The following is a 16,257-nucleotide window of genomic DNA, read 5'->3' as shown; positions in this document are numbered from 1 at the left end:
TTCTTAGGGCCTCTGGCACCCTAACTAAGACATTACAATTGTTTTAAATTTGACATTGAGTCTAATTTGTAAAATGAACTTTGTCATAGGCATGTGTATATAGCATACACAGGGTTAAGGGCCATCTGTAGTTTCAGAAATCCATCGGGAGGATCTTGGGCTGTGTCTCTATGGACAAGGGGAGACAACAATATTCAGTTTTGACAGAATTTTTTCATTTGCCATTTTCTCTAGAAGAGAAAAAGAGACCCCTCTACAGCAACTCTGGTTATGTCATGTAGCTCCATGGTGACAGGAGGGCCCTCTGAGTACTGCCCATCTGCCATGGGCTGAGGTAGAACCCCTGCCTTCTGTAAATTCATGGTCCCACTTGGGGGAAGCTTGTACATTGGAATACTTGATCTGCATGTGCTATTGTATTCCTTAAACACAAGGAAGAGTTTGAAAACTAGGGGTGTTAGCAGTGTTTGCCCTGAGAGATAGCAGTGATGGAGTAGAGAGGGTAGAAATTTAGGACGCTTGTAATGACCTCATTTCCTGTCCTTCAAAGACTGTAGGACAGCTTCCTGCCTAAACCTTATAGACATGGTCCCCAGTGCAATTTCTGAAATACAAAACTGTTTAGATTAATTCTGTTGGAAGAAAGTTTCTCTTGCTTAAACATCCCAGTATCTCTTGAAGATGGAAGAAAAAGACTTTCCATCTGGCTACAGTACTTCGGAATTGACAGTATGATGTCCCCTTCATCCAGTACTATGTATGTCTTGGTGTCTGTGGGCATCTGCAGTTTACTCATTCATCCCCCTCCACTACTTTTCATTTCATTAATTTCTGCATTTTAGTCGGGTAGTGGGATCGAGTGTTCGTGCTCGTCACATACACACAGATATTCTCTGCACTGTAATCTATACAGCAGCTGTAGTAAGTACTGTGTTTACATAAAGACCAATGTGCAGATACCTTTTCACTGCAACTGGAAGACTACAGTTAGCTAAAAGCTTAGTGTGGGGTTATAAATCTCTTTGAGTGAGCACAGAGACAAACAGAGCACCCTTTCTGTATCTTGCTGCTAATGCGTCTGAATTAAATCATCAGGCAAGGAGGAAGGTGAAGTCCTGTTAATGTTTTTGCATGAATGGGCCAGAGGAATGTTTGGCTTTGAGATACCATGCCTGGCTTTGCATTCCCCTGCACTGCTCATCCCACCTTCACAGGCCAGCCTTGCATGTCCCTCTGCTCTGAGTTATAGCCCAGGAAGACACATGCTGGCCAGTAAGATGGGAAGAAATAACTGCTTAAAAGAAAGTAGTCACAAATCTTTTTAGGTCACCAATAAATAAGGGGGACTTTTGGCTAATACAAAAGCTGGATCCCAAAAGTCTGCTGGAACTAAAATGGATTTGTGGAATGTGCAGAGATAGGATGAAGGCCTGAGACATACATGACTAAATCATGTGGTCCAGTCTTGGGAAATTTATTCATGAACAACAAACATTTGCATTTGCTTCATTTATGGCCTGTGAGGACTTGGGATTGAAAACACGAGGAGAAACTCTGCCCCCCCCACCCCGTCCCCCTTTCAGAGTAGAAGTGAGTAGCAATGGGTGGAACCGAGAACCCATGTAATGAATCGAGTGTGTGTATTCACAGAGTCCCTTCCCAAAGACTCTGCTCGGAACTCAGTTCCTCTTTTAAAGCTGCTGACTGTTTGGCACGCAGGAGGGAAGGGTTTGTTTTATTTTATGCCACACTAGACCCCTGAGTTGGAATACACCAGTGATCTTCGATGTGAAGGCTTCTGGGTTTTTTCCTCTTAGTCCAGTCTCTCCTCTCCATATCTGGGACTGGAAAACATGGATCAAAGAATCTGTCCTCACCTTCTTAATGGCCTTTGTGTGAAAGACTGTAGGTTGCTTCCATGGAACATCAGATCTGAAAGTCAGAGTGAGTGTGCCACTGTGTGGTGTTCTCATGAAGGAAGTACAGGGTCATGAAAGTGTTAATCTTCTGTCAACTAAAAGCACTAATCCCCATTTTAAGTTTTTGGGGCTTGGGCAAGTGGTCTCCTCATATGCATTTTATGCCTCTAAAGATGCAGTTTTATATTTTTGATGTGACTTGAAACATACAGAGGGTAAAATGAAATAAAAAGAGCCCCTTGTCATTGATCCCTGTCCAAATGCCTATGAGCTGTAGCTGGCTCCTGTCTGCTGCAAATCCAGAGGGAGGACAGGAAAGCTTACCGGCCATCTCGCTTCTACTTACTACCTCATGTTTGAAAATATTCACTCTGTATGTATAGGCTTTTTTAAAGTCACTTGGAAGCATGCTTCGGTCTTTGAGTGTGTATTGATTGCTTCTCGGCTGCTTCAGATTTAAATCTCAGGGATCCTGCTGTGTGCCAAGAGATGAGTCAGACATTCTTGTGTGTGGATGTAATATTCCCAGTATTAATCAGTAGAAAGCATGGTTCTGGAGAAAAGGCTCCTCTGTTGCAAGCTCTGTTGTGTTACATCAGTCCTGCCCCAGTGACCTGGCGGCACCCTCCCCATCTCTGGCTATTCCACGGGTAGCTGGTTCCCAGGAAACTACTCTTCAGTTATTGCTCTCTCTAGCCTAAGTCAGAGTCCCCCCTGGATGTTTTAGGGGGCCAACAACATAAGAGGTCTTAGTTTTAAAAGAGACGTTAGGAAAATCTGTGGCCTCTGAGAAGGTTGAAAGGTGAATGCGATGGCCGTGCTGGGGAAAGCAGCCACTGTGTCTAGAGAGAGCGGTAGCAACAAAGGAAAGACATCCTGGAAGTGTGCAGCCTGCCTCTTGTGCCTGTGTGTGTGACCCGGTGACCTGTGCGAGGCTTCTCCTTCCTTCTGACTCCTTCCGATTTTTGCGTGGAAAAATAGCAACATTTAAATGCTGGCATTCCTTCACACAAACGGTTTGGAAGAGGGCTGAATGGCAAGGAGTGAATTTTTGTCTTTTCTCCTCACCCCATTTTCCTTCCCCTTCTCCTCCTTCCGTTTTCACTGAGACAGGAGGTCAGTATATTGTCTTTGAATTCCTCAGCTCAGCTGTTCCTCCTGCCTCGGCTTCTCCAGTGGCCCAAGTGCACCACCGCAGCCAGCTGGGATAGGCGCCTTCGGCCATCATGCTGTGTGGTGTCCTAGTCATGGGCAGTAAAGCCTGCAGGGGGAGGACCCTGTTCAGCGGTGTTCCTTTCACATTGCTCCTAGTCATTTGCCTGGTATCGAAAGAAAACTATCCTCTGCTACCCTGGTCCTCCAGTTGGCTCTGCAGGTCCGCAGGAACTGCTGGAGAGACAACGGGGTAGGGATGGGTGGATTGCTGGACATGAAGAAAGAGTCCGCCGGGTGGTGGTGGCGCACGCCTTTAATCCCAGCACTCAGGAGGCAGAGCCAGGCAGATCTCTGTGAGTTCGAGGCCAGCCTGGGCTACCAAGTGAGTTCCAGGAAAAGGCGCAAAACTACACAGAGAAACCCTGTCTCGAAAAACCAAAAAAAAAAAAAAAAAAAGAGTCAATTCAGATTGTCAGATGGTAGTCCATCCCTCATCTTAAGGAGAGAGAGAGAGAGAGAAGAGAGAGAGAAGAGAGAGAGAGAGAGAGGCAGACAATGTTTACCAACATACACGAGCTTCCTTTTTTATAAACTATTATCTTTACTGCCCCATTGTTCATCTCTTGTATGTATATGTGTGTGTGTGTGTGTGTGTGTATGTATGTATCACTGATGATTGTGTTGAAAATTTCCCTAGCAAACATTAAGATTTACATTCATGGCTGCGTTCCCGTGAGTTATATGATACAAGATTGTTAACTGTGGCTGTCCTCTTAACCAATCTCTCCCATCCCTACCTCTCTCTCCTCTTTCCCCATGTCTTCGTACCACGCTCCTGCCCTCTCTGTCTGTCACCTCAGCTTGTTTAGATTCCACATATGAGTGAGATCTTGAAGAATTTGTCTTCCTGTGCCTTGATTTATTTCACTTAGTGGTACTCTCCACATTTATTCACAGCAAATGACATTTCATTCTTTGTGTGGTTGCTTAGTGTTCCACTGTGCAAACCCACCACGTGTCCCCTATCCATCGTTGGACGCCTCTGTTGATTCAGCAAAGCATCGCTGTCCACAATAGTCCTTAACTTTTCACTCATTGATAATACCCAACTCCTAACAGCAAAGCTAACTAAGATAATTATAGAATTAAGCATTGAGAAAGGGGCAGTGCTCTCAGGACATTGTTTAAATGTGTGATGCACAGTAAGATGAGATTTTTCTACACACAGTTAATTAATACATTGATTTACTATTATCAATTACATTAAAATTGAAGACCTGTAAAGCATCTGGTGCCTCCATTTGACAGTTCAGCACAGAGATGTTCTGTCTGAATTTGACTCATGTGGAGAAAGTAAAAACGAAGCTGCTACTGAAGTCAAAACTATACTCATGAGTTTTTGTTTTTCGTAACATTTCCGGGTGTCTCCTGGGTTTCCCCATTTGTTTTTTGTTAGTGAACATTATGTGATGCTTGCTACTGGCAGTATGGAATTTGGGCTTCATGTAAAGAAAGTCACAGCCATACAAGATAACTGTCACACTGTGAAAGATGCCTTAAGGGGTGTTAATGAAGACATCCTTACCTGATCAAAACCCCAGAACCCACCCCCACTGAGCTCTGCAAAAGTGGACAAATAAGAAAAGTGAAAATCCTTTTATTCTGCTTTCTTCTTCTCTCAGAAGGATGTAAGCACACTTGGATTGAGCAGATATGATTATTCTCTCAGGCACATTAGTCAACCTTGCCTCCGCTGGCTTTCTCGGTGTCCCCTCCGTTGGCACACATGGAAAGCTGGCAGAGTAGAGCTTCTTCCGGTGTCTTTGGAAATGACAGGATCTCCAAGATTTGATTTATGTTCTCGTGTGAGGGATGACCTCAGGAACACCAGCCTGAGTGCTTTTGTAAGCGTGATGGGCTCTCTATGAAGAACTTACATTGAAATGAATGATATGTTTATGGATATGACCTTCTGAGACTTTCTGTGCATTTCCCGTAATACATCTTAGGAGAGTTTTGGCAAACACACACTAAAAAGGAAAAGTTTATGACACAGTGTGGATTAACTGAAGCTGCCAAGCATAGTGATTTGCTAAAATACAAATAAATTATGACAAAGTTTTTTTTTTAAATCCAAGCCTTGATAAATGGCTTTGCCTAAGAATGTGGTGTGTGTGTGTGTGTGTGTGTGTGTGTGTGTGTGTGTGTGTGTGTGTGTGTTTTACTGGTTACAATGCAGGACTGAGAGAGGAAATTGGACTGTAGTTATCTTAAACAATTAGTGTCCCAAGGTTGTGATCACTAACCATATTGCAGTGTTATCCACTTAAAATACTAGATGAGAGCTAGAGAGAGCTCTCAGCAATTAGGAGCACTCTTACAGAAGCTCAAGGTTTGGTTCCCAGCACCCATACGACAGCTTGAAGCTATCTGTAACTCCAGTTACAGGAGATCTGGCTCCTTCTAGTCTCCCTGGGCACCAGGCACATGTGCAGTACATGGCATGCAGCAGGCAAAACATTCGTACATATAAAATAAAAATTAACAAGTCTTTAAAAAATACTAGCTGAGGGAGCTGGAGAGATTGTTCAGCTGTTAAAAATGCCTGATGGTTTTTTTTTTTTTTTTTTTTTTTTTTTTTTTTTTTTTTTTTTTTTTTGCTGTTATTTAATCTAGTTCCCAGGACCCACGCCAGGCAGCTCACAACCACCTATAACTTCAGCTCCAGGGGATTTGATATTCTTTTCTGGTTTCCATAGGTTCCAGAACACATGGGACATACCAACACAGGCATACACACACACACACACACACACACACACACACACACACACACACACTAAAAATAAACATTTAAAAATTACTATCCAGGAACCTTGTATTAGTGGCTTTGTCTCGCTAGCCTATTTGTGTGAGATACCATGTAGACATTTTGGTTGTAGTTGTGCAAAGATGGCACTGACCCTCTTTTTAGGAATGCCTTGACCAACTTGTAGACCTGTAGTGTGTGCCCCAATATGATAGCCGACTCGTAGCAAGGTGTGGCATGCGAATGCAAAGCCAAATTAATTTTCCACAGGAGCTGAATCATTGTCATCTACCCTGCCAGAATTCCTGAACTTGACTTCATTAATGACTTTGAGAGAACATTGGTACCAAAACAGAGGGTGTCAACTTCATCTTGTAATTGCCTCAAGACATATGCAGCCACAAACTAGCAAAGGGAGTATAAATGAAATCTGTGTCACTAATGACCTCTGAAAAGTTTTATATTGAGGCCTAAAATTAATAAGATGCTGTGTCATATAAGATCAACACTGAAAGTTTCCTGATGTCCATCATAGAAATTTCTCCCACTGAGTCCAACCTTCCTTTTGATAGACTGGATAGCTCATGTTGCTCATGAGTTTTTGGGGTGCTATGACCTGCCTGCGTTCCTGAAAGCACATCTGCAAAGAACAGTCAGGGGAAGATGATAATTCACACTGTCTAGTGTTCTCACCTCTTAAGTTCTTTGCCCATCTGTTTTTAGCTCATTAAAATTTTTATCACAAGTCATCTCATAGAGTTCACATGAGATCAAGCATGTTAGAGCCTCAGGCAGGCACTGTAGAATTCCAGGTCTGCTTGAGAACTCATACACCATATGGTAAGTGTGCTAAAAAGCCTGAAGCCAGTTTTCTGAGCATGTGTAATACTTGAGAGACTTATCAAACTCCTATGCACCTGGCTTTGAAATGAGTGGAATTACAGTTACTGGAAATGTCTTCTGAAGTCAGTTTTCATTAGAAACAGGCAGAAGGCAAACCTACAATGGATATCAGAAGTTGATTTTTTTTAAGGTAGCTTTTAGAATGTCCCATGGAGGCAGTGCAGGAGCAGCCAAGCATGCTAAGTTTAAGTGATAAAGATATGCTTAGGCATCTATGTCATCTGAAGCATGACTTACTTTGCCTCATCTTGGTTCTCTATATATCATAGTTCCCTGGAAAGAGTAATCAGCATGTAGATTTTGTGTAACAGTTTAAATGTGCGATCCACCAGAGGCTTTTTCATAGTTCTGCATGAACAGTCTCAACTCCCTTCCTATCCTTTGCTGCAGTTACACTATTATAGTGTAGTACATGTTACCATAATCATCCTCCTCTGTTCCCTCTGAGAATCCCCTCTCTAAGGCATAACAAGTCTGACCTCTCACTACTGATGAGAAACTGGGACTTCCCTTCCTCTCTGGTTCTTCAACCTCTGTTCAGTCTTCTCTGTTTCCTTTGATCAGTTAAGGTACCCACATATCACATCTGAAGGCCCACGTTGCCCGTTATCCCTGTTCACATTTTAGGGGTCCCACCAACTCCTTACTTGTCCCATCATCCTTATATACCTCTGTCAAAATTGATCTTAAAAATATAAATCTGTCCTTGTTTCCTCCCCCAACTCTGCTTCTCTCTCAAAACCATTCTTTCAGACTATGTTCTCCATCATCCCACTGAAATTTACTTCGTTTCATTTTGGAACTGGAAGATGGAACCCAGAGAGTCGGTTGCTCTATCAGTGGCTGATCTACCAGAGAGTCATTTCCTGGCCTCTTCCTAAACTTCTTGGAGTCACTAGCCTCCCGAGGAGGCCCCAGAGACGCGAACACCTCTCCCTAAACTTGGCCTCTCATTCCTGAAAACCTCCTCCCATCACATTCTTGGGCCTCCCTTTTAAAAACTGAGTTTTCTCTCTGGCCTGGCTTTCTCAATGTTGTGGATTTTCTCCAGTTTCTATTTTGAAACATCTTGTGATAAAAGAAATGTAAACATTCTTGCTGCAGTAGATGCATAAAGAATAGAAAGCCCCAAGTCATGGGAACGTCATGGGCTTGAATAGGTCATGACAACATGTCAACTATAATTTTACTTATCACATGAAGACTGAAGGTCTCAGTTTTCCCATTGCTCTGTGTCAACATAAAACTGTAAATTACATGCTAGCCACTGCACTTAAGTTGTGTGTTTACACTCTTGTACTGGACGCTCATTTAGGTTGTTTCCATTCTTCATGTTGGGGAGTTGCCAGAAATTATCAGTCCACAACTGTTCCTATAACTTCTTTATTGGCCAGTCCATTATTTCTCAAAAGATGCAATCCCATGGGGGTCCCCCTGCCCATCAGCCCCCAATCATGCTCCCCTCTTATTGCCTAATTGTGTCTGGGTGTGTGATTGGATGTGAAAAGGCAGTGAACAGGGAAGGTCAAGGGAAGAAAGGGTGATGATGATGAGATTGATGTGAAAACGTATGTGCCTGCCTCAAAACAAAACATCTATGGAAGAAGGTCATTAACCTGTTCCTTACAGAACAGTCACTGCTTCTAAATTAGAGGAAGACATCGGGGAAAGGGAAGAAATACCTTTGTACGTTCTTTAAGAGCACTGGGTCTGCTCAGTTTCTATGGGAGACGTACAAAGAATACTAGAATTTCAGCTGCATGGTTCAGTAAAATCAATGTTCTGGTAGATAGTCTATGGTTCTTGAAAATAGATGCATACCCCTCCCCCCTTCTGTGTGTGTGTGTGTGTGTGTGTGTGTGTGTGTGTGTTTTCCATATGTGTATAACTACTTCAGTGGAAAGCCTTTCAGACTGCCAGTTGAATTCTACTTTAAACCAGAAGTCAAAGATTATTTCTAATCCATTATTTAATGAGGGGATTTGTATTTCATTGTGGAATACTTTGAATGTTACTGTTGGTCAAATGAAAGAAAAATCTACTTTCCCCCTACAATTCTATATTCTATTCATGGTTAAATCTTGGCTTTTTTTTTTAAACAACTAGGTTTAAAAATCTTTTCCTTTCAAGAGTTAAAAAATGATGTAAATGAAGCCTCTGGCAGAGACTGTATGTGGATAATTTTTGATACTTGAGCTCTTTCTCACTAAGTTCTGTGCCAGGCGGCATGTCTGCCTGCTTGAAAGCTCCTATGTTATATGAAAATACTCCTGTTTTATAGGAATATGCTGGCAAAACCCATCACTTTGTGGATTATTGCCCCTTTTCTGCTAGTTATTTCAAAAAGAGCAGAGACGGGCCTAAGTTCAAATCATTTCAGTGTCTGAACACACTTGGTATAAAACCATTCAACTAGAAGAAATATATGCTTTCTTTGTCTGACACTGGTTTTTTTTTTTTCTATTACATCTTGAAACTATAAGGAAAACAGTTACTTTTCTGCAGTTTGAATGTGAAATTGGTTAAAAGCATGGCAGATGAAAAGAATCAGTGAGGAGACACAGTAACGAAAAGAGCTCCCATCTCGATGCGAAGATGGAGAATTTTGCTTTTCTGACAGTAACATTCATGAAAAAGCAAAAATGCATTGAAATCCTCTGAGCATCATATCAGAGAGCAGGAGCCATGAGTGACTTGTCTGAGGAAAGAAAGACAAGCAGAAACAGAGTGGTCATTAGAAGGCCCATGCCTCTCTTCAAATAAAGTTCTACCGCTCCAAATTGACACCACAGAAACAAAGAAAAGATGCTCACCTTGGCTCCATCCTGTCCATATTTGACCTTTCACTGACATTTCTTTATATGCTTGAAACCTTGTTGTGCATTTTGAATATTTAACAAAATCAAGGAAACGCACAGGAATGATGAGAGATAGCTGCAACATACCCACTCCTGTGTGTCTGGGATTAATAATCAGATCCCGAGGGCAAAAGGGGGTGAAAGGTTGAATCCCGTACTGTAGCCAGATCAAGTGGGAGACAGTGATGGGAGGGGAATGACGAGCAAGCTGTTGCTGCAACTGAATACCCCAGACTGGGTAACGAAAGACCAGAAGCCTAACCAGCTCCTGCAGCTGAAATCCAGTGGCATGGTGCAGCCTCTGTTGAGAGTCTTCCGCTGCATCACAGCATCGTGGAGATATACTGAGGTACCATCTCAAGTCTCTCTTTTTCAATAGCCACCAATGCCATAGAGGAACCACACTCACATGGCCTTATCAATTTTAATAACCTCCTTAAGACCCAACCTCCAAGTGCCACGAATAATATGAATTTAGTGGACTCTGGGACAAGCACCCGACCTGTCAAAGAAGGTGATGCCTGAACACAGTGCCTAATGTTAGACAAAGCAGAGTGAAGTCAGCATTAATCTGAACCTCAGTTTTCTCAACTGTGCGTAGGATAGAATAGTAGTAGTGACCTCATTAAATGTTCAAGGGAATTTACTAAGCTAATATATGTAGGCTAGTGACTTGTAAGGGTTTAATGATATGAGCTGTTTTGTTGTTAATTTGCAGGAAAACAAATACTGTGGAGAATGGTGAAGGCATTTTAAAGACTTTCTAGCAATTTTTAAGAATGTTTCAAATCATAACTTAACATATCAATTAAAAGTTCAATACAATGACTCCTAACATTTGGCTATGTTCATAGATCAGTGACTTACTTAGCCACTATCATCCTTCTGTAGCAGATGGTAACAGATATAGAGACTCCTAGCCAGACAATGTGCAAAGACTGAGAGACCTCGGAACACTCAACCCGAAGTGGGATGTCTCCATCAAATCCCTCCTCTCAGGGCTCAGGGAACTCTGTGGAAGAGAGGACAGAAAGAGGGTAAGAGTCAGAAGGGATGGACAAAGCTAAGGAAATAAGGCCTTCTTAATACAGCTGGACTGATGGACATAGGAGCTCACAGACTGTGGCAGCATGCACAGGGCCTCTACAGGTCTAAGCCAGATGAGGTCCCAGTGCTGAGAGGGGAAGTCCACAAAAGCTCCCAGCCCCAGCCCAGAAGCTGTCTTCAATTGATAACCCCACTCACAAAGGAAAACTTGATTTTTTCCAACAGAGTGAGTGTCACCGGGGATACAAACCACACTTAGGGCAAAGCCCTATGCCTAGCAGTAGGTGGCCAATACAAAATGAACTCAATGATAGTTTTGGAAGTTTTCTCTTTTTTCTTTTCTTTTAAAGCTTACAGGTCCCTTTTGTTTTTATGGGTTTTCTGTGTATGTAAATGTGTATGTCTCAGAGTCTGTATGTGTTTCTTGTGGGTTTCCTTTGGCTCTTTTTTTTTCCTGTTTGTCATTTTGTCCAATTCTGGTTTGCTTGTTTTAATTTTATTATTATTGTTGTTGTTTTAGATGCCTGTTTGTATTCTTTTTTGTTTTTTTGTTTTTTTTTTTTTTTTTTGGTTTTTTATTTGTTGTTGTTGTTTGCTTTTTTGTTTTTCAAGACAGGGTTTCTCTGTAGACCAGGCTGGCCTCGAACTCACAGAGATCCGCTTGGCTCTGCCTCCTGAGTGCTGGGATTAAAGGCATGTGCCACCACCGCCCGGCTGCCTGTTTGTATTTTAATGAAAGAAAGAAAGAAAGAAAGAAAGAAAGAAAGAAAGAAAGAAAGAAAGAAAGAAAGAAAGGGTGTGGGTTTGGATGGGTGGGGAAGTGGGGAGGATCTGAGAGGAGTTGGAGGAGGAGAAACTAAAATCAAAATTTACTGTTAGCAAAAAATCTATTAAAAAATAAACCCTCGAGAATAAGCGGTTGGTAAAAGGCTCAGCAGGCAAAAGCAATTGCCACTAAGCCTGAAGACTGGAGTTTGATCCCTGGCATCCACGTGTTGGGAGGAGAGAACCAACTTCACAAGTTGTCCACTGACCTCTGCATATGCACTGTGGTATGACATGCACACTTGTGCATGTGCATGTGTGTACACGTGCATGCAGGCGCGCGCACGCTCGCGCGCGCGTGTGCACACACACACAAATAAATTGATATAATTTTTACAAAGCTAATAAGCAGACAGAGCTGTAAGATGAGAATCAAGAGATAGAGCACTCTTTACGTGTGAGGAACAGTTGCTGACAAGTCTGAGGGGACCTCATGGCTGTTACTTGGGAGTCGGCTTAGAGGTGCTCTGGAGTATTGTCACCCCGGGAATACCCAGGCTAGACATTGGAACTTCCTTCTCAAGAAAATGTTGTTAGACTCCAGCGTGTCTCCATCTGCACTCTACTGTCTTCTACTCTAGATTACAATTCTGTTGAATAGGAGGCTGGTGCACTAACGGCAGTTTTTAAAAGTGAAGAATCTTAATTCATGGCCAAGAATGGAAAGGGAAAAAAAAAAAAAAACTCTGTTAGGAATTTTTTTCATCCCTTTCTGTATACTAGGAGTTTTGTTCTGTTGCTTGCCTTCTCCTGGAAAATATGGCCTGTTGTAGACTCCTCTGTGGAGTACAGCGATCCTCCTCACCTGTGGGGGTGCGTCATGTTCCAAGACTCCCAGTGGATGCTAAAATGAGAATAGCACAAAGCCCTATGAATTATGTGTTTTCTCTTATATACACCCTTATGATAAAGTGTTGCTTCTACACGTGACTCAATAAGGTTAATGACAATAACAGCTCGTAAAGTAGAATAATTATGGCAATCTACTGTAATGAAAGTCATTTAAAACTCGTGAGCCATTTACTTCTGGAATTTTCCATTTAATATTTTAGCCCACAGATGACTGTGGGTTCCTGGTACTAGAGCATGGAAAACCACAGGTGAGGGACCCCTGTAAATCTCATTTGAAAAGTGTTCAATCGAGGAAGTCGGCCATGTGCTTTTGTTTTCTCTGCTGTTTTTGACATGAGGGTCTGCATTGGCAAAGGCAAATAATATCAGCTTACCGCCGTAGATCACGGCTAATGGCTTTAAAAGGGTTCTTCAGCAACTGCATAATGAGCTGCCAAAAATACCCTCTGTGCCAAAGGATCTGGGTATGTCTGTTCCATTTATTGAGAATTTCTTATTTTATCATGACTAAGTGCTCACCAAGGACATAAAAACTCAAACCTCTAATGTATTTGGGGCTTAAGGGCAGAAACCATATTTTAATGTTCCCAGACGCCTCTAGCACATGCAGATGGTAAGCAAGTTCCAGCAGCAAGAGTGGATGAGCCTGTGATGTGAAAGACATCAAGCTGCTGCAGAACCGACAGAAGAGGCATTCTGCTGTCTCCATGGTACATGGACCAGTGGCTTAACCACGTTTATTTCAAAGACTGTCAGACATCTTGAGCCAAAAATTATGATTTTTTTCTTGTTTGTTTGATTAAATTTACATTTTTCAGAAATCACTTAGGCCCTGTTTCTTAAGTGAAAGCTACATGTTCAAAATCATTTATATTTTTATTTTACCTTGACAATAAATGAAATTGGTTAGGGAAAAGGTTTGCTTCGAATTAAAAGAAGAAGAAGAAAACTGAGAAAACATTGAGAAGATCTGAAAAAATGATGGAAATGGAGGAAAATTAAGGTGTTTTGAGTTTCACCGGAAGCAGAAGTCAGGAAGAACAGCATCAAGCCTTCTCACTGTCACCTGACTGCACCCCACCCTTGCTCTGTTCCTCACCACAGATTTACCCTCTGACAGGAATCTTCATTCCCACCTCATAATGTGGTCCAGGTGGCGGCCAGCTCAAGCACCTGGCTTCTACCCACAGGCATGTGTTCACCGTTGTCTGAACTGGTAGGGCTTCTGGAGTAGATCCTTCTCTTCAAAGAATTCTTGAGATAAGGATGCTCCGTTGTCTTGCACGACATTCACAGAAAGGAAGATCTTTATATGCAGGCCACTTCTCCAGGCTGGGGGCCAAGAGAAATTCCTGGCCTAGTTAGATTTAAGTCATACTCCCAAAGCAAATTGGAATTCAGCTGCATCCTAGTGACTTCATCCCAGAAAATACCTCTGAATTTGGTTTAAATCAGTATGCCATTCATCTCTGAAATTTAGTTTTTCGAACTATCTAAAACACTCCACTGTGACCAGTTAGCATAGACCCAACCTCCTGGTGAAGCACTGTCTTATGGTCCCTCAAGACTAATTCAGCCTCTTTTGAGATTAGTCCAGACAACCCCTGGGGTTCCTTGGTCCTGTGTAATCCCTTGTCCTCCAGGAAGCCCACCTGCCCCTGGACATCTCTGTGGCAATTTGGGGATCGAGCATGTGGGGCAGAATTCTCAAGAAAGTGAGGCCAGTATCAGCATAGTTTCCTTGGACTTGTGAACATCTTCTTAGCTGGAGATTGCAGGTTGAACTCTCCACTTGTGCTTACAGAATAAGGCACCGGTAAATAACAGGAAGTGATCTATTGTGGTTATCAGCTGGTGCATACACAACTTCCAGACTGAGGGTCAGATGGGGGACTATTTGCCAGAGTGACGAAAATAAAAATGTAAAAATACTGTGAGTTATCACAAACCCTTAACATCGGCACATGCACAATCTCCACCAGAATAGTATTTAATAAAAGCTGGCACTTTTGTGGGTTGTGTGGATCCCATCTCGGGTCCCCATGTGTGCCCAGCAAATACTTCAAGGATTTAGCTGTCTTCTCAACCCTCATTACATTATTTTTAGTGAGAATGGGGCTCACCTTTTTCTCAGCTGGACACACTGAGGTATCTGGAGTGCGGTAGCTTACCAACTTCAGTCTGATGTAATTCCACTAGTCTGATTTTGCTTTTGTAACATTTGTGGCATCTAGAAATGCTTATCTCATGGAAGAAGGGTAAAATTGTGTTCCTAGAAGCTGGAGAGGGTGTGGAGGGGAACGTGGTCAAGTACAAAATTACAATCTGATGGAAGAGATAAACTCTGTTGTTGTGTTGCGCAATATTAAATTCAACTGAACAATAAGCTACTGTATTTTTGAAGGTTTGCATTACAAAGGGATGATGAATATTTGATATGATAAATCTAATTATCTTTGTATCACTGTATTATTAATTAAGTATGAAATGAAAGGAAAAACAAAACTATACAAAGGCCATCTGCAGACTGGATGTGGGAGTGATGACTGAGGGAAAAAGTCATTTCACAGAAAGCAGCAGGGTAAAACTGAGTCCATGAGTGTGCTGACTGTGGTCTCCTTACCTTGCAGGCTCAACATGGGAAAAGACCTTCCGGCAGATTGGCTTTGAAAGGTAAGCAGGGATGAGCACAGCGCCACGCCTCCGCCCCCCCCCCCCCCCCCCGTTAGCCACTGTCCCATTTTATTCTAAGTGGATTTCCCCTTGAGAATTGATAGCCTTGGCATCACTGCTCTGACCTTGTGACCTTGGGCATGACATCATTTTATGTCTCCGAGCCTCGCTTTCTTCGTAAAATTAGAGCTTTGTTTTATAAAAACCTTGCCTAATAATCTTAACACCTAAGAGATGGAAGCAGGAAAATTGGTAGTTCAAGGCCTGCCTCAGCTATATGGGGAGTTTGAGGCCAGTCTGGATTACATGAGACCTTGTCTCAAAAAAAATAAATTACAAATAAGATAAAAATCCTCGCCTCTACAGAGAGGAGAAATACAGAAGAAATTGAGCACTGTTGTGAGAATGCTTCTTGGACCAGAAAAGAGTCTGAAAGATGAGCTCTATAATTACAGAACTCTATCAAGTAGAGTTGACCTTCTCTTGCCTTCATCACCTTGTTTTAGATCCTGTCACTCATCCCTAAGCATCTCCACACTGACATTTCCCCAAAAGAAAAGGAGATGACTCCCAGTAGCATCAGGAAGGTGGTAGCCATGTCTGGTTAGTGCTGGTCCTTTGAGCTACCAGCACTTGGAACTGAAGGGGGCAGACACAGCAAATGGCTTTCTCCCAGAGGCATGTGACACCCCACATAGGACCTTCAAATTGGACGTAGCCATTGAACCAGAGAGAAGTAATTCTAATTTTATTTGGTTTCAAAAGAATATTTTTAGTAGGTCATTTTATTTAAAATTTGATTTATCAAGCCAGCTGAGTACTTGAAACATACAAAGGAAATAAGAGTGTGCTTAAAAACACTTCCTTTTTTTTTTTCAGTAGTGATAGAAGACAATCTTCACCAGGCCCACCATGACAGCATCAACTTTACCATGTTCCTAAGCAGATACAAAGCCTTGTTTATTTCCCTATACACAAGTCTCCTCGCCCAGAACCATCAAAGTTCGGTTTTCTGTAACTTCTCATAGATAGTTCCTCAGGATATTAGGGAGGCGAGTCTAAGGATATTGGGGTGGGGGATGGCCAACCCCACAAAGAATAAGGAAGGCTGCAGTGTGGAGTCTCTGCATGAATCTTCCTTTCAATCCTTCCTTCATGTTATAAAAACTTTGAGGCACACATAAAGCAGGGAAAATAGCAACATAGACGTACTATC

The 16,257-nt window shown here is 42.3% G+C and overlaps 1 protein-coding gene across 1 annotated transcript in view; it reads left to right on the top strand.

Moving 5' to 3' along the window:
- The window catches only part of Piezo2 (piezo type mechanosensitive ion channel component 2), a 405,018-nt gene that overhangs the window by 216,096 nt on the left and 172,665 nt on the right, over positions 1-16,257 (top strand). Inside the window, 1 exon segment of the mRNA XM_037197168.1 lies at positions 14,999-15,041. Coding sequence (XP_037053063.1) covers positions 14,999-15,041 — 43 coding nt within the window.

This window comes from Peromyscus leucopus, chromosome 19 (genome assembly GCF_004664715.2).
Source record: "Peromyscus leucopus breed LL Stock chromosome 19, UCI_PerLeu_2.1, whole genome shotgun sequence".
Lineage (NCBI taxonomy): Eukaryota > Metazoa > Chordata > Mammalia > Rodentia > Cricetidae > Peromyscus > Peromyscus leucopus.
This window is presented reverse-complemented; position numbering and strand designations above follow the sequence as displayed.